The sequence below is a fragment of the Sebastes fasciatus genome, chromosome 11 (assembly GCF_043250625.1).
Source record: "Sebastes fasciatus isolate fSebFas1 chromosome 11, fSebFas1.pri, whole genome shotgun sequence".
NCBI classification, from domain to species: domain Eukaryota; kingdom Metazoa; phylum Chordata; class Actinopteri; order Perciformes; family Sebastidae; genus Sebastes; species Sebastes fasciatus.
Window position 1 is genome coordinate 27661317 of NC_133805.1, and position 19710 is coordinate 27681026.

The window sequence follows — 19710 nt, forward strand, 5'->3', positions numbered from 1 at the left end:
CTGACGGCAAACAGTGCAATATATCTGATCTTTGCAGTGTCGTCCCAGACCTTGCACCTTAGGTTCTGCTGCAATAACACAGGTAAGCGAAACCTAAGGAAACCAGTGTTTTTGTCCAGTGACATGACCCGATTTACATGCAAAAGAAATGCTTACCTGTGTCTCTTAACATGCCTCAAATGCATTTATGCTTTAGTCGTAAAGAAATGTCCATTCTGAACAGCCCTTTTTTAAGATCTGCTTTCATTGATTGATCTGCATGATTTTTGTTACATGAAGTTTGACTTTTCAAAAAGTGACTTTACCCAGAAAACGTTGTTGCATAGGCTCACTGAGGAAATGCTGTCATTGTCGTACATGCTTAATATTTGATATTAGCCTTATGTTTTTATTCCGGTAAGTCTGTCAGCGATTGTGTATCGATGCTTTAGACTGGTATATCAAAACTGCATGCCATGCAAATCTGTTGCCAGAAAGTTAGCAATGTTCTCGGATAGAAAAAAAAACCGGTGAAATACATGATTTTTTAAAATTTCTGTCGTGGTGTGAATCTGCCCTCAAGTGCAGTGCAAATCTACTATTGAAACGCTGCTGCCTTCACTTCTCGCTCACAGTGTTGGAGGACGCTGCAAGCGTAGGTCATAGAGTCAGGCGCTGTCGTAGTTTGTCCCCAAAAGGAGGAATCCTTTGAGTCAATCCCCACTGCTGAACGTAGACCGTTCAAGAGCTCCAGTGATAAGGTAAAAAAACAGCAACGCAATGAAATTTAAATTCTGTGATTGCAAAGTGTTGGTTAGATACATGTTTTTCTGCTCGGATCAACTGTTGTTTCTTAAATTATGCCATAGAGGTGTCTGATGGTTTCTATTACCGCTTTTAATGCCTTTCATTAGTAACCTTTAGTCAGTAGGAATGTGCTTTAGAAAGTTGGACGAGGACAGGAACTGATGTACTTTAAATGACATGCACATGTTTTTATTGGCAGTAATATTTGGGAGGGGGGAGGGTTACTGGTTTTTTAAAAACTCACTTCTCTGTAGTTAAAGGGTCACTTACTGTTTGTTTTGAGGCTGTTCACTCTGTATATGTGAGACACTCAGTGTTTCAACACAGGGGTCGTGGGGGTGTAGAAGACAAAACAAGGAGCATGCCTTAGAGGTAAAAAAATAAATAAAAGGTTTCATGTGCTGTGTATATCATCAAATATATTGGTTTGTTTTTTGAACTGTTCTGACTTTTGAAATGTTGCCATGTTAATTAAAAAAGTTGTAAAAAATGAACTGGACGTACTCACTGTTATTTTACACTGTAGATAAAAACTTGGGAAGAAAAACACGACCAATACATTCTCATCAGTCTTTATTTGCTTAATTTATACACAAAAACAAACATCTCACAAATGTAAAATTTTCTCCCCGTGTTGACAAAATAAAATCCACCTTAAAGGATAGTTTAACATTTTTCTTTCAGTCTTGAAACAATGGTCAAATGTACATTGAAACTTCTTGATCCATCATTCCTCCTGTTAATACTGGCTTTGAAAATATCCCTTCATAATGCAATTAAAGAAATGGATCCTGTTTTAAAAAGACATCTAAAAGTTAATGAGGCTTCAGCAGTCTGAGTTAGACAAAGCATAAGTTCAGTCCTTTTTAATGTGCTATTATCTCCACTGCATACTAGCCAACCTTTAGACCTCAAAAATAGAGGGGATTTGGAAACTAAAGAGAGCCCCCCCCCCCCGGAAAATGATTTCTTTTAAACTTTTAAAGAATGAAAACTGCAAAAAATAATTATAAAGTACACTGCAACAGCAGTTTTATGCTCGAGTAGGTCTATTTCTTCCTCATACTCTCCATTTCCTTATTTTCTCACACACTGAAGTGCACTGAGTGCAGCTCAAACCGAGATTAGCTCTCTTCTCCCAGAAAACACATTTGGTGTAGCTATATGTCCGAGTGGAAACAGTAGGGCTTATGGCTTTTACACTCCACAGTGCCAGAAACAGGTTGAGACAACGAAAAGGGGTGAAAAGTTGTCATAAATCCGGAGAGTTGTGACCCCGGGAGGAAACTGGGAGAAGGCAATGCGAAACGAGTCTCCCGGGAAAATCGTGAGGGTTTGCAAGTATACTCCACTGTAGTTCAGCATGGAAATAACTTCTATTATTGATTAATCTGCCTTTTATTTTCTCAATTTGGTCAGCACAAGTTACTCAAGCCCATAATGACATGTTCAAATGTCTTGTTTTATCTATTTAAAAAAAAAAAAAAAAAAAACATTACCATCTGAAACTATTAAACCAGCTCTAAAGTAAACACCGTCCAAGGGAATTTCAAACTAAAAGACTTGAATCTAACTCGATATGACTCAGACTGTTGCAGCCTCACATTAGTTTCAGCTGAACTTCAGATATTACCAGAAGGAACGACCACAGTGACCAGTTACTCTTTAGTAGTTCACAGACCTGAAAAAACATGAATCTATCCTTTTAAGAGGAAAATTCTGCAAATGACAACCAACAATGTGAATCACTCCTAAAATCTATATCTAGCATTTTTGGAACATGAACTCTTCATCGCAGGTTTATTTCTTCCTGCAGTAACTGCTGCTCTAAGCTTCATGTTGTGTTCTATACATGGCAGTGACTGATCAGCAGAGCAGACGATAATATATTGTAGTGTTAAGACCGACATTCAGTGATGAAGACAAGGCTTGAATATGTGCATTTGACAGTAAGGCTTCTTGCGTGTTGTTGAGCAGCTGCAGGATTATGTAATAGTGATATATATATAATCTTATTTCATGTAGCTGACTGTAGGATGGGATTAAAGGCCTTGTAGGCTGCTTCATTTAAATATTGTGTGTCTCTGCTGCTTTTAAGTATCTACATGTAATGACTCCGACACATTTTACATACTTGATTTCCCTGTGCAACGTGTGCTTGTAACAAAAACTAAGTACATTTAATGGTTTTGCATTGTTGATGTTCAGAAGGATGTGGAAATACATCTAATAAATCTCTATGATAAAGTTTATTATCAACATTGATGCATACAGTCTACAACTACAATTTCTAAAAAATAAATCCTGCAACTTTATAGTAAAATAAATACTGTAAAATACCCTTTTTCTTCACACAAATTGCTCTTTAACAGCAATAAATATGCCTTTAATTTACACAGCGGAATATATCTACTACTGTCAAATGTCTCACAGCAAGTTTAAATATTATTGCCATGATATTTTAAAACTAATGTGGCACAGTGAAAGAGGAGGCCACACTGGAGGTAATGATCAAGTGTGAAGGCAAGACAGTTGGTACAGTTTTATCCTCAGATACAGAGCACAAAGCATGATGGGAGATGTGATGAGTGCGCGTCAGACTGCGGTGAAACGGTGTTTTCTTGAATGAGCCGTTTTGTGCAACGGTTGGTGTGAACTCACCGTTGAATAAATGCTGACGTTTCCATCATGTGGTGTTTTGATGACGCGGGTCTGTTAGGATACTTTTAGTCCCCCCCGTCTCGCACTACACCCGAGCCTCCAGCAGGGCGCTGGGCAGCAGCTGCACCGGCGGGGAGCCGCAACCGTTGACGTGCCGCAGGGAGTCGGCTCCCAGGTACGCCACCAACAGTTCAGAGCGCCGGTGCAGCAGACAGAGCATGTCCTCCGCTAGACTCTCCACTGAAGAGTAGCGCACTTTGTCCAGGTCAAAAATGTCCTTCAGGAAGTACAGCACCTGATCCTGAAGGAGAAGAGAGGACACTTTTAGGACGCGTGCTTAAAGGGTAACTTGGGTATTTTTCAACCTGGACCCTATTTTCCCGTGGTTTTGTGTCTAACTGACTAACAGGGACAACAAATTCGGAAATTGGTCAGGGTCAGAGCCAGAGTATATGGATATTCAGATTTCACAACGAGACTTCTCCTTGAGCGGGACTTGGTTATTCACTGGTACTGTGAAATGCATTGAGAGTTTGAGAGATGAGCTGCCTCTGCATTTTGTCCTATTTAAGGTATATTAATAACATTACCTGCAGGTTAATTGCTAAGTCTTTCTAGCATACTGGTATGTTAAGTGATTGGTCATTTTTGTGTCGGAGTTATTAAAGAAAGTATCTGATATCTTGCATACTAATGAGTCTTGGAGTGGCTTCATTATTTTTCAACGTGGACCCAGTGTTTCCATGTTTTTGTGTCTAACTGACGAATAAGGACACCAATTTGTGGTTGTCCCCATCAATCACGTAGACACAAAAACATGGCTACAGTTTTTCCTCTGTTTTATTTATTAGTATGATTTTGTGTGCCCTCTTTGTATATATAAGTCCAAATTATTATTATTATTTAAATATCTGACTACTGTTTTATTTCTTATTTATTACGTTATGTTCTGGTGCTGAGACCGACCTTGAAGAAGCAGCAGAAGTCATGCAGGGAGCTCTTGGGCCCCAGGAAGCCCCAGGCCAGGACGGGGCTGATCTGTTCACACACAGCGTAGAAATGAGCGATGAAGCCATCCGACACCTGAGACATAAAAGAGCGGATAGGTTACTGAAGGAACCGTCCTAACATCGTGGTTATTTGGTGTTTCCAGCCCTAATGACCTGAGATAAAAGTAGATAAAGCATTGAGGCTGATCTCTAAAGACATTGTACAAACAATACATTTTGAACGTTTTGTTGGAGGTGTACCTTCATGTGCTGTCTCTTCTGCTTCATCACTGACCAACAACTAGATGCCACCGCCTGTGAAATACAAGCAGGTTAAATCATTTATGAAAAGCCCAAATAGTCAAAAATTAAATGCACCAACTTAAAAATAAAAAGCATGATACAGGAAACTACAAAGTCTCAGAAAAATTTGGAAAAACACATACAGTATTAATCTCTATATTTGACATTTTCAAACTGACATCAATATTTATGCACATGCTGTACACAATCAACAGCCTTGTCTGGAAGTATCACTGTTCTGTAAGATGTCTACTTCTGTTTACAATTTAATTTTCAGAATTACAAGTTAATGTGGTAAAATAATCTAAGAAGTGCAACATAAAGCATCGTCATGTCTGATCCCCTCTACTCTGCTGCCAGTGATCCACTGAAGTGTGTTTGTGTGTTTTACTCACCGTCTCCTTGAAGGAGCTGTTGAGCCAGCGGTTGTTGATCACGTTCTGGATGGAGATGGGTGGATTCTCCAGGTCCTCGAATGAGTCCATCAGGATGAAGTCCAGCACGATATCGTAGAAGTTCAAGTGCTTCACCTGGTGAGGGTCAGTAGGAAACATAAAATAGTTTAAAAAAAAGAAAAGAGGCTGTCCACTGCTGTTGGTAGCATTTTGTGATCAGACAGGTTGCAGATGAGTTTAATAATTCGGTAGAGCAGCACTCGTACCCCTCTCGTAGCCAGCTCCACCTCTGTGTTCTCCCAGTGCTCCTCGTGCTCCAGGAAGGAAATCATCTCCTCAAACTCGTCTTCAAATCTCTTTGGGCTCTGAAAAAACAAACGATAACAACATTTAGGAAGGGAAGCACTGATTGTAGATCTTATTTTACACTAGTTATTGTTTCAGTCTCACCTTCTGTGCTTTAACAATAATGGAAGACAGTATTTTCTTTCCCGTGTCGGCTAGAAACAGCCGCGTCGTTCTCTCGCACAAAATGAGCTGGAGAAAAAAAACCAAACACATTTTAATGAAACGGATCCTTTTTTGCTTTATAGTAATTCTACACATGGTGGCTTTAAATGAGTGAGTTAAATGGTTCCCATCTGTGACATTAACATGCATTTTATTCAGTAAGGTCGCACATTTCTATAAATTTAAGATTTTATACCTTCCTGGTTGTTTTAGCCATATGAATATTAATTATGTTTATACGATACACCAATAAAACAGCTAAAAAACACCATCTGGAAACAACTTATCACATGGGTTTCCCTTCATTTATGTTATGATGATGATAATTCATGAGGTTTTACTGTACCTGACATGCCTGACGCACACAATGCAACTTGGCCAGGAAATCAATGTCCCCAAGACACTCGAGCATCTCAGTCCTGACGATGAAAATCAAGAAAAAGACCTGATTCAAACGTTGGCAGACAAACTAATGAACTCCACACAGCATGCTCCAGGAATGTAGGTTTTTCTGTGTTTCATGTGTGTTCCGCGAAATGAGTTTAATTACCGCAGCACCCTGCAGGAGATGTCGCCATCCTCGGCCATCTGCAGCGCCTCTTCGTAGAAAAGGTGATGACCCAGAGCGAGGACGCTCCTCAGCTCCCGGTGCTCCGACAGCTGATACAGAGACACGCAGCAGAGGGTAGAGAGAAAGATGATTATGGAGTAAATAATGATCATTTCAATCCTCATTCCTGCTCCTTATTAATAATGCAGTAGGTCGTCCAGACCCCAAAAGACTTTACTACCATTCCTCCCAGTCATCTTGTGATGTACATAGTTGTGTTTAGTTGTGATTAATAGACGAGAGTAATTGTCTTCTTTAAACCCTCTGGCTGCCCATAATAATAATAATAGTAATAATAATAATGCAGTAGATCCTTCTGTATGCATGCAAAAACAGAAAGCTTTTGGATTCTGACACCAAAACCTTTGAGGAAGAAGAAGAGGTACACACATCCAAAAAAAACTCTTTAACGGGTGCTTGACCAGGAAATATCAAGGCATCCACAGTTTGTTTGCTCCCACAATAGTTCTTTATTCACTGTTGTATTTTTTTTCGGGCAGCTAAACCTGACATTATGTTAAAGACAATAAAAGGAAAGATGCGTGTAAAGTTGTATTCTAATCAAGGTGACTGGTGCTGAACATTGAGGTCAACCTGGTCTCATGTCCCACCTAGAATAAATACAGGTTGTCCTGGAACACAGTGTTAACTTCCTAAGTCACATCTGACCTCTGGACTTTACCCCCGGCCGTTATTAGTTCATAAACTGTGCCATTTTCCCGACCAGACAGAGATCTCTCCATGTTGCTGTGGTGCGTGGAAGTTAAAATGAAAACAGCTGCAGAGTAACAGCGAGCTGTCTGTTGTATACCGAAGAATGTTGAAGGTCTATTTATAAGCACGAGTGACCCAGTTTGACTCGTCTATCTTCACTCACTGGTCTGTAAGTGGTTAAACAGGTTTGAGGGCTAAAATGCCTTCATTTAAAGCTTTTATGCATTTTTAAAGATGCATTTACTTAATCGAAGGTGAAGACCTTTATCTGAACATTTCCAGGAATTTAGCTTCAGTAAACAAATTCTTAACAACCACTTTATTTCTGTACTTAGTGGGTCAAGTGCTCCGGTAGCAGCGGATACGCAGCTCGAGCCCCCACAGTGACTTAAGCAGATAAGCTGAGTGCAGGTAAACACGCCGGCTGGTGAACGGACTGGAAGATCACGGCTACTTGAATCAAACTCCTGCTGGGATTTGATGCCTCAGACGGTTTGAGATTTAGACGTTTGCTTGTTGCAGGTGCTCACCTGAAGCATCTTGTTTATTACACTACTGTTCATTACACCAATATCCTACCTTATTATTAGCAAGTGACACCTACACGATTATTTCTAACTGATATTAGATTATTTTGCAAGATAATGAGATGTCCCATTTTCAGTTGTAGCAACACATTGAATAGTATCAAAACATCAATACAATACTCTCGTAGTGAATCGCTCTTTTCACCTCGTGTTTTGATCATAATCTGCATTAATATGCATAAGAATGCTGTGTGAGGGAAAGATGAAAAGATAATATCTTTGTTTTGTAACCACATCTGAGTAGGGCTGTGTATTGGCGAAACGATACATATCATGACATTCAATATATCATGTTATGAGTGTTATTTCTTATGATTATTTCCACCAAATGTGGACTTTGCTTAATGAAAGCCTCTCTAAAAGTCTGAGATGGTCTTTTGTAGACGACTGACAAAAAGGTAAAGAGTTGCTGAGATGTATTTAAGATGACTAATTCATTGTTTTGGCATTTATCAGCCTTTGCTTATTTACAGCCTGATGATGAGAGCGTTTCTCACCTCAGCAGCAGACACAAATGAGTCGGTGGAGGCGATGCTGTTGCTGTCTCTCAGACAGGCGTCGTCCAGCTCCTCTCTGGACAGAATGTCTGCCATTTTATCTGCGATGGAGAAGACTCATTGTAATGTGTTGCGTGATACTGTATCGATCGTGGAAATTACATAATGTTGTAATAGTGACTCACCCTGGCTGTTGCTGTGGGACGAGGGCTCCGACATGCACAACACTCCCTCAAACTCCTCCTGGAGGCTGTAGGCCCTCTGCAGCAGAGACTTGAGCCTGTGGATGAACTCTGCACTGATGACGTCCTGAACACAAAGACACAAAAGTTCAACTAGTCTTAAATGCTAGGAAAGTCGAACTCAACTTACAGACCAGGAAAGCTCCTAGCCCATCACATGTACATTACCTGAACCTGTAGAAATGAGTGCATAATATTTCACTTCAAATTTATTTATTTTTAAATTAATTTCATTTTTATTTATTCTGTATTATATTTTTTATTTATTACTATTTGTATTATTTTCTTTCCTTTAATATAAGTTTCCAATGCATTATTTAATTGTGTTTGTCTGATATGTTTATTATTACCAAGCCAGGATATCTTTCAGTTTAATTATCCCCTGTGACGATTCTTAAAAAGCTTTCTAGGACTGAGACGGGGATATCCTCGACAGAAGATTTAAGCAGCAAACTAGACGCATGTTTGGGTGCCCAAGATTAACTATTTGACCCGCACTAATCCTGGTTGGAGAGCCAAAAAGTTAGCCGTTACACAATCCAAACTGTGTGACACAACGGTGGGTTGAGAGTGCTGATTATTCATATATGTGACCTGGAGTGCAGCGTTTGTGGGCAGTATACTCCTCTCTACCTTCCGGGTATAAAAGGATTACAGAGTACACACACAGTTCAGAAAATGCTGGCAGGGCTTGAATCAATACACCGACTCTTTGGTCTCAAGCTGAGGAAGATGCTGTCCAATTATTTTATTTATTTGTAGAACAAGTTGAAGTCTGTATAAACTATTTACAGGTTGTCAGGAGGAATTTTATAAGACAAAATTAGGGTTGAAACGATTCCTCTAGGAACTCCAGTAATTCGATTACAAAAAAATCATCAATCAAATACTTTGCGAGAGCACACAGCGAGCAAGATCCTGAACATTAATTAATTAATATAAATTTTGAATACGAACACACAATCACAGTTCGATCAGTTAAAGTTATAATATATTTATAGGAGTAGTCCATAAGATGCGTACCTTTTTTAAAGTAATTTGAAATTAGTATTTATTTAATTATTTGTTTGCTTTTCAGATTTTTTTTTATTTAAAACCCAGAATGTAATATGACACTTAAATGCACTAAATGGGTTTAGTTTTGACAGATAATATTATTTTATCCAAATTAAGTAATGAAAAAAATCTTGTTCATTTTAAGAAACCCATCTTATTTTTCTATTTTGTATATTTCTCCTTAATAAAGCAAAAGTATTTTTTTATCTGATTAATTGATGGAATAAATCGGTAGAATATTTGATTACTAAAATAATCGATAGTTGTAGAACTAGAAAAAAATGGCACTTCCTTCAGCTCTATTCCTGCTGATGTGTGACATTAGAATAGATGAAATGTGTTGAATTGGTTTTAAATATCACGGTGTGTGTGTGTTCACCTCCATGCTCTGCTCAGCGATGGCGTCTCCAGCTCCCGTTTTGACGGATGCACAGCTGGCATCGTCGTCGCCCTGCCTGCTCCTGAATGTCAGCGCTTCCTCCCACCGCCGGAGAGCCTCCTCGAATAAATCCATACCTGCACAAACACACACACATAAACTCTGAGTCACCCGAGACAATCACAACTCAAAAGCTCCATTTTGAAACAAAGCAACTCACTAAAAAACATAATATCAACTCATTTATTGTGTGGTCCAGTCTCCTTATTACAAACACAGTGAGGTGACGTAATGTGTGCACGTTTCTTTACCCATGAGGTACAGGTTCTCAGGAGTGGTCACAGGTAAGTTGACCACACTGCAGATATCAGCTTCCCCCGCTCTGTCCCAACAGCTGGAATCATTTGCGCAGGTGCTGCCGCTGGATGAGTTCATGCTTTTTACCTGCAAAGACACAGCGGAAGAACACAGTTAGGCTTCCAGCAGTGGAAACATCACAAATACAATGCAGGCCAACCCTACCGACTCAGCATTTCTGTTGTGTTTTCATGAGTCTAGAAAAGCTGTGGTGAAACTACAAATATTTCTAATTAATTGCAGATCACATGTACAAGTTTTCTGGTTCACACTGGATCGTCCTATATAATCAGCCCAATCTATAGAGCATATGCCAAATAATAAACGATATTTGATCACTTGGTTATTTCATCATTTAGCATTAAAAGGGACTGTATGTAACTTTTTACATGTATAAACTGTTTGTTTTTTTGCCAATGTGTGAACAGGTTGTAACCGAACCTAAAAAATGAGACCTTCCACGACTTCCTGGGTTTCCTTTATCAGCCTTTAGACTGCTTTTAATGTGAAGAACCTGGGCCCTCAGTTTTAAGCTAGAGTGAAGATGCTGGCATCATATGAAACTAGAAAACCTAACCAGGAATCCATTGGAACCATGTCACACTAGCGTGTCGTGAAGGAGTTTAAATAACGCTCCAAACTTATGCTAAATATTGGCGTGGAAAAAAACTATCATGGCCATTTTCAAAGGGGCCCCCTGACCTCTGACCTCAAGATATGTGAAAGAAAATGGGGGTTTCTGGACAACATTTGTCATTGTTTTGGGTTGTTAATTGATTTCCAATAATAAATATATACATACATTTGCATAACCCAAGCATATGTGCCCACTCCCATGTTGATAAGAGTAATAAATACTTGACAAATCTCCCTTTAAGGTACATTTTGAACAGATACAAAAAGTGCAATTAATTTGCGATTAACTGAACAATCATACGATTAATTGCAGTTAAATATTGTAATCGATTGACAGCCCTAATAACAACATAACACTGTTAACATTAAAACTCTGCCTGCGTCTTACCGAGGCCAGGCTCAGCAGAGACCCGGACAGCTTCCTGTAGTCTCCTGCATTGAGAAGCAGACCAGAGGGGAAGCCGTTTTTGGAGTTGAGGGAGAGAGTGATGTTTTGACTGGTGTTATCTGGGAGAGATAAAGATGACAGTTCAGAGATAATGTTTAAAGAGATAAGATCAGAATACAGTGATCACACGGTAGCAGGATTACACAATGGATAAACCACGTTCGCCAATTTGACAAGCGACTGAAACGAACATTTTATGGGAATTTTGCCCTAGTTGCTAATCTGTTTGAATCACTTCCATCCTCTTTAAATGATTGACTTTGTGGCTCACCTGCTGCTGAGAGCTGGTTTGCAAAAAACTGTTTCCAGCTCAGGCTAATTTTTTTTAGATTCATACACAGTTTGTAGAGATTTGCTTTGGAGAGTGTACCAGCTGGGACAACAGTCAAGAGTCTACCTCTGTCATCATTTATTCAAATGAACATGCTGTATTGTATGTTAATTACCACCTGGGTCACATTCTAGCATTATCAAGAGTTTATTAAATCCCATCATTACCCATTAGCATGAGTCTTACATTAACTGATGTAGAAACACAATTAGCTTTGTAAATATCCTCTTTGTGAACTTTGCCCTGGCCAACTGCTCATTTGACTCCATTTAATCCTGCATTTCTGTTAATTTGCTTTGCGACTCTAATCAGTGGTAAATCCTCTAACGTGAGATTAAATGAGGTAAAGCATTTATCTGGAGCTTGCTGTTTACAGTTCAAGGTAACATAGTAGTAGTCAATCTGATTACATCACAAACCACTATCTGGGCTAACGTACTACATGGAGATCCCAGAGGGAGAGGAGGTTTTACCGTTCTCCGCTGAGGCCAGGGGGATGAACTCAAAGCCAGCCTGCTCCCACTGACCCTTCTTCCTGCCCTTCCTCCTCTGGAAGCGGCGAGCGAGGAAGAGGAGCGAGACGGCACCGAAGGCCGTGGCCGCCACCAGCTTCTTGGTGCCTGCGCTGACACTCACCTGGAGGACGGGTAGAGGGAGAAACAACTGAAGTTAAATGTTTATGCATCTTAAAAAAGAAGCCTGAGCAGCACACTGGTTTCTTCTCTATTTGGTTAGTCAAAAAAAAACAAAAAAACAATCGGACCAAACTAAAGCTCATGTTTTTCTGTAGCTTCACATCTCGTTATTTAATTATCACAACCCTTTTACTGACTGTGGGAGTTAGACAATTATTGAATTAAAACTCAAAAGATCTAGAGCTGCAACAATTAATCGATCAGTTGTCGACTATTAAATTAATCGGAATCTATTTTGATAATTGATTAATCCGTTTGAAAAGAAAGTGTAAATTCTTTGATTCCAGCTTCTTAAGTGTGAATATTTTCTGGTTTCTTTACTCCTCTATGACAGTAAACTGAATGTCTTTGAGTTGTGAACAAAACAAGACATTTGAGGACGTCATCTGGGGCTTTGGGAAACACTGATTTTTCACAATTTTCTGACATTTTATAGATCAAACAACTAATCAATTAATCAAGAAAATAATCGACAGAGTAATCAAAATGAAAATAATCTGTAGTTGCAGCCCTAAAAAGATTCCAAAATGTTTCATGTAAAACAGACTGGGAAAGAAGACAGCGTTGCCAGTCATTACAACTGGGTATCGAATCTCAATACCAACCATAGCACTGGGTATGTATGCACAGCTGCTTTGCATTAAAGCTGCTGTAGGCAGAATGTTTTTGGCATCATTGGGCAAACATTCCATAATAACCTTTCAGCATATTGTAATTCAAGTGTTTTGAGAGAAAACTAGACTTCTGCACCTCCTCATGGCTCTGTTTTCAGGCTTTAAAAAATCTAGCCCGTGACGGGAGACTTTGGCCAATCACAGGTCATTTCAGAGAGAGAGCGTTCCTATTGGCTGTTCATTCAACAGAGGCAGCTGTCAATCACTCGCAAACTCTGATCAAACGGTCAAACTAGGCAGCGCTGATCAAATAAAAATTCATATTCTGTTACTGTAATGCCTATTCCTCTCCTCAAATGTTTTCAGAAACATCTTGTAGTGCACTGTTTAGCTGTGAAATTAGAAAGTTTGCTCCGGCTGGTGGGCGGTGCTCAACATGGCGGCCGAGTCACCATCTTTTCAAAAACTACAAGATGTTTCTGAAAAACATTTGAGGAGAGAAATAGGCATTACAGCAACAGAATATTGATTCATATTTGATCAGCGCTGCCTAGTTTGACCGTTTGATCGGAGTTCGGAGTGATCGACAGCTGCTCAGAGACGGCAGACTCCAGCTCGGCTCTGATTGGTTGTTTTCCTCCGGTCTGTGAAATCTTGCAGATGCCATTAGGAGCACCGGAGGACACAGAGACACGTGATTTTTGTCCGATTACCTGTCTCATGCACTACTGTCAGGATATAGTGACCGTTTTATAAAAATAACTTTCTAAAATCATATTGTGAGAAATGTTTTGAAATGCAGAAACTTGTTTGCTAAACACAACAGAGGCAGAGAAAATTGCGGTCTAAAGTAACACGGGGTATCCAATGAATATCAGAGGTCAATGGTATATAGTGTCCAACGTCCAAGGTTGGATTCATCCTTGAAATTCTGTAACTGAGATTGTTAGATAATGTCAACTGCAACACTTGAACATCTTGTCCGATGAAAGTTCATCTGAGGATGAATACTGTAACTCAACTGATGACATAACAGGCAGCACTGACAATCAGCTACAAGCCTGTCATCCAGATTTTAAAGAATCATTCTCAGATAGCGTGCATACAGTACCCCCTCCTCTGTCTATAGATAGAAACACTGAACAACCAGGGAGATTAGCCACACTGAAACAACAACTGATGATTACATAAACACACAGTTCGGAGCCATGACAACAGCCATAATATTGACCTTTTGTTGTAAAGTCAGTAAAGGGATGGGATGATTGAAAAGGTGCTAAAGGCCTGCAGTTGTTCCTGTTCCTAAGAGGAGCACATGTCAGACGTGCTCTACCAGATTCTTAATGATATCAGATCTGCTATGTGACTCTGGCCACGCACGCAGGCACGCACGCACGCACCACACACACATACACCAAGAAACAACAAAATATTCACATGCAAAGGTGACAGTAATATATCACAGGTCACGTTACAGTAATGAGGACTTTTTTGTACGTCTTCTTTTTGTGAATTCTTATAATAAGCCATTTTAATTTGTACTTTATTTGTGTACTTGCTAGATATAAATTAGGGCTTAAAGAATTTGAAAAAAATATTTAATTGCAATTATTTTGACTGATAGGGAATAATGATTTTTACATCATTAGGGCTGCCCCCTCTTAGTCGATTAGTCGACTAATCAACGTTTTGGTCTTAATCGACTGAGATTTCTTTTGTGGTTTAGTCATTTTTTATGCTTTTTTCATGCATAATGACTTATTTCCAAGAAACTTATGAGCACATCTCTGGTAAACACAAGATACAAAGCGGTGCTTTTGTGTGAGTCTTTGTGGAGAAACTCAGTTTTACAGATCTGTCGGTTAAATATACTAATCGATTAGTCGACTAAGAAGTTCTTTGGTCGAGGACAGCCCTAGAGTCTAGATACTGTATGAGATTTTGGAGCATAAGATCCTGGTAGGGCTTTAATTTATGTTTTACGATACAGTAAACTGTTCTAGCCATACGGGGGGAAATATGATTCAAAAATATGGCAGTAAAGTAAAGAAAAAAGTTCAATAGATGTCAGCCATGTTGGAGACAGTGTGGATCTTTTGATGCAGGTCACTCACATATTTTTGGAAATGTCAAAAAATAATTGTATTTTGTTGGGAAATTAAATGGTATTGTAAGTGTTACAGCAAATACTAAGTCCCTCCTTATGAGTTTTATGATACTCTCCCTGTGTTTCTTGTACAAGAAACAGATAGATATTTTCTTAATTATTAATAACTAGTAAAAAAAAAAGCTATATTTTGGTCCAACAATTTATATTAAGACTAAAGAAATGATACAGAAACACAGACAATGTTTGCAATACAGTTAAGAAAAGGAGGAAAAAATGACAAAGTGCAATCGTACCCTCAACAACCCTCGCCTCTCATGACGCAGATATGGAAAACAGTAAGAACCCCTCAATAACAAAGCAGTTGACAAACCCCCACCACTTTCAAACAGCCTCACCTGTGCCAGAGAGGCGTACACGGACAGCGGTAGGTCGACCATGCGCAGGGCAGCCGCCTTGACAGACAGCTGGGAGCTTGTGAGGGTCTCATGTGTCATTGTGGCGATCTATCCATGACTTGGCAACTCTCTTATCGTCATCGCCGTTCTGTTGTTGGAGCTGTGGGGACATGACACGCAAGGATTTAACCTTGGAGGCTCAGGAGGGGATATAATGACGTTATTACATAAAGCCTCTCACATACAGTTGTGTGCAAGTAGCATTGCTGTCCTAACCTGAGTAGAGTAGGGCTAATCAACCTCTTAGATGTTTTATTAAAGGAACAATGTGTAACATTTTGGGGGATCTATTAGCAGAAATGGAATTTAATATATATAACTATGTTTTAATTAGTGTATAATCACCTGAAACTAAGAATTCTTGTGTTTTTGTTAGCCTTCATATCAACATAGGGAGCGGGTCCTCTATGGAGTCCGCCATGTTGCCCATTCTGGGCTCTACAGCAGCCCAGATTTGACAAACCACACACTGGCTCTAGAGAGAGTCTTTCATGTTTTTACGTTACCTAAAGGCCACCATAGTTCTCCGACACCCTTGGAAAGGGATGGGTGAGAGGAGGCGTATTCAGTAGGCTCGTCGCGGTAGTCGGTGTTACCAGTGTTACACGGTGGTCGGGCACACACCGATTACATTATGTACCCACCGCCCCCACCGTCGTTTTGCTTTTTTTTAAAAACAGAAATAAAACCAATTTAGTTCATTTTCACGTACCAGTGCCGTGTTATCAATACATAGTCGGACGACAAACGCTACAATCCTAAAGTGAAAGTATCTGCTCCGTATGGAGTCTCAGCTCAGAGTAGCATGAGTCAGATTTCACACACGGGACAAGAGATAGTTGACAGACAAGACGATGGCGGAGAATTTGGTGTTGAAGCAAAAAGCAAAAGCGCCTATTTGACAATATTTCAGATTTAAACCAAACGCTATAAGGGAACCATAACGTTAATCGCCGCGAGGAGGACGGAGCGGTCACAGCCGGTGTGCGCAGCAGAGCAGCGCCGGGTGGAAACCTGCGTCCCCGCCGGAGAGGCCAGACACACAGCCACCCGACGTTAAAAAGATCAAAGTAAGCGCGCTACACATATTGACCGTCATCTTTTCTTGTAAAATGTCCAGAGTAATCGGTAACACCTGTGTTGTCACAAGTTTATTAACCGGTAGGAAAATGTCCTCAGTCACATCCCTAGTATTCAGTTGGTTACATTCTGCAACCTCAATGCTTGATGCCACTAAGTCCTACACACTGCTCCTTTAAAACATTATTAATTATTATTGCATGAAAGAAGATCATGAAAGAAATGACAGATTGTCAAATGTGTGAGTCATTCACTTATCTAAAGGACTACCAGCACACCCACCAAAGGTATTTCAAGCCTTACTTTGCATTATACACATTCCTGTACAAAGTGGCTGTCTGTGAGGAAATTAGAGGCTTTATCTTTCTGCAAACATAGTATTGCTTCGTCTCAACAAAGTCTCTCACTATAGGACCACATCTTCTAAGCCGCTGTGTATCCAGCTGACAAGACAACACGCAACATCCAATTAAACCAGACAGGAGACTCATCGCATGGATGATTATCCCATTTGAGTCTTACCCTGCCAAATGTGGTTTTTTTTTGTGTCAATCGTTTAATATTGGTTATTAAGTGAGGTTTTGTGTCTCTTCAAATGCTGATTGATTTGCATTTTGTAAACATGAATGACATATCACATCTGCAGGGATGGTTTACAAGCAAAGCATAGATAGAGTGCCTAAAAATATGGATATACTACTGACAAGTTTACTTCAGGTCCTGTCTGCATTAAAACCACTAGCAACCTAGTAAATCAAGACTCAAACTAGTTATACAGTTTCTTTTGAACTTGATAGACATTAATAAGAGAGCAGATAATGTTACATCACTGCTCTACTGTATTTCCTTTATTCAATTTGGGAAAAAGTATCACTGTATTTCTTGTCTATTCTGTTTAAGTCAACTTGTATGTTATGGTATTGTATTTTAAACCACTCTATTGTATTTTAACTGATTTAAAATCCCTCTTCACTTTGCTTTTAATGTTGTTTCTAATGCTTTTCTTTGCCTTATGTTGAAGCACTACTTGCTACTTGAAGGCTGAAATATCCAAAGTTATAGCTTTCATTCATTAGCACAAAAACAAAAAACATCTCCCAATCATATAATCAGCAATTACTGTAAAGTTTCAAATAATGTTTTGAGGGATAAAATATGAATACAAGCAGCACCCTCTAGCTCTGAAACAGTCAGGTTAATCACATTAGCACATGGTTGGAAAATGATAGCACTCCTCTGTTATTGGCCTGGCTGAGCCAAGGCCTATGAGACGGAGGTGAGGACACGGGCGGACAACGGTCTTGGGGTGAGGTTTATGACGCATGCGCAGTGTAACCAGAGTGCAGACCAGATTTTACTGCGCATGTGTGGTAACCCAATGCTATGACATATTGATGACGCGTGTCCCAGCCTCCTTCTATAGGCCTTGGGGGGGCTGAGCAGCTAATGCTAACTGCTCTAGCTAACAACGCTAGCAGCGTTAGCTACGTCTGTTAAACTCGCTTCAATTAAACAGTCTATCAAATCAACTCATCAACACGGTGGATTACTTTCTGACTGGTCGGGACAAACTGAAGGTATTAACGTAGTTACCGTGACTTGTAGAGGTGTACTCCGTAGCCTCCCGGTGTTTCCTCCGGTGCCTCCTCCTCGGTTGACCTCAGCTGCTGCCGAGTGAAGGACTCGAGCTCAGCGCCCATCTAGCATACCTTTCAAAATAAAAGAATTGCTCCTTGTCATGTTTTAAGGAGCTTCAGCGCCCCCTCTTGGCTTTCTCTGGGTATTACAAATACATTCATGTCAGGTTTTTACTGTCAAATACACTGCTGATGGAGGCTTTTATTACATGACCATATAATTCACATCATGCATGTTTGCACTACGTCAATATTTGCACTATCTGTTTATATCATGTTTATGTTTGTTTAAGGCTTATTTTGTATATTGTATATTGGTAGAATTTCAATTTTTTTATTCTAATGTTTTTATCTATTATTTTGTTATTATACTGCTTACTTGCACCAACAAAACCAAAGCAAATTCCTAGAGTATACCTCTTACACCTGGCAATAAACAGGATTCTGATCTGATTCTGATAAATTCCGAGAGCCTCGATTGTCCCTTTTATTACTTCCATGAACATAGAGGCCACTTTCCACCAAGAGAAAAAGAAGAACTGTTAATTGATCAAAAATAAATAAATAAGCTCTTGGTGAGTCAAAAGTATGTGATACTAATTACTAAAACATTTTTGACTTTCTATCTCAAACTTTTGACCTACTCTTTCATAATTATTTTTTAAAAGTCAACATTTCATTCATTCTCACTGTGCAATATCATTTCCACTTGTGCAATTTTGTTAATAGTCTGTTTATTGTCAATACTGTATATACTGCTCCTATTATTATACTTCCTTTTATTTAAATGGTTCATATTTTGTTACATTTTGTTTAGCCCTTTTTTTTACTGTGTTAGCTGATTCATCTTGTTTTTTGCACTATCCCCTTTACTGCTGTACACTGCAAATTTCCCCACTGCGGGACTAATAAAAGAATATCTTATCTTATCTTATCTTATTTTGACTTATTATCTACTATCTTTAACTTTCTATCCCATAATATTTACTCTAAAAAGTCAAATATTTTACTTATTATCACATCACGTTTCATCACGTTTCTGTCATTTAGATGTCGTTATAACTATTTTACTTTAATATATGTTAATGTATCAGTATTATGTTTATAATTACCCCTTTTTTTCTACATGTAAATTTCTTTTTTTTTCATGCACAAATGGAAATGTTTCTGTACATAAATATTGCAATTGCACTGTAAATTCAGCATAATTTAGTTTTAGTTTCAAATCTTTACAAAAAAGACACTAGATGGCGCTTGGGATGGGTAAACTTTACTGTGAGTTGTTGCCTTTATTATTTTCATCACCACTTTTTCCCCCCCAGCCTACTAATTCTTAATATAATAAGTATTTTTTACATTTTAAGGAACCTCTAGGCTATTTCAGTCACATACACATAGCCTACAATAACGTTACACAATACACATCTGCTACGCATGATCATTAATTTCGGTGTCAACATTTTAAGCTAATTAATTGTTGCTAATATTGGGCTCATTGTGATACTGTTAGAAATATGATGCTGTAAAAATATAAAAGGCATACATGTAAAGATCTAATGTAATGTTTACAGTGGGATGGGGAGGGATACATGTAAAGATCTAGTGTAATGTTTACAGT

General features: G+C 39.1%; 1 protein-coding gene across 1 annotated transcript; it reads right to left on the reverse strand.

Annotated features, from left to right (window-relative positions):
- Positions 1 to 1346: 1346 nt before the first annotated feature.
- Positions 1347 to 18179, reverse strand: miga1 (mitoguardin 1). The gene is made up of 17 exons (XM_074652007.1): positions 18049 to 18179; positions 15316 to 15475; positions 11975 to 12137; positions 11111 to 11229; positions 10041 to 10173; positions 9730 to 9866; positions 8238 to 8361; positions 8053 to 8153; positions 6195 to 6304; positions 5991 to 6063; positions 5585 to 5671; positions 5401 to 5499; positions 5135 to 5269; positions 4698 to 4751; positions 4414 to 4530; positions 2939 to 3748; positions 1347 to 2887 (listed from the first exon to the last, which is right to left on the reverse strand). The coding sequence occupies exons 2-16, from the start codon at positions 15412 to 15414 to the stop codon at positions 3533 to 3535; spliced, it is 1767 nt and encodes a 588-aa protein (XP_074508108.1). The 5' UTR covers positions 15415 to 15475; positions 18049 to 18179; the 3' UTR covers positions 1347 to 2887; positions 2939 to 3532.
- Positions 18180 to 19710: the final 1531 nt, after the last annotated feature.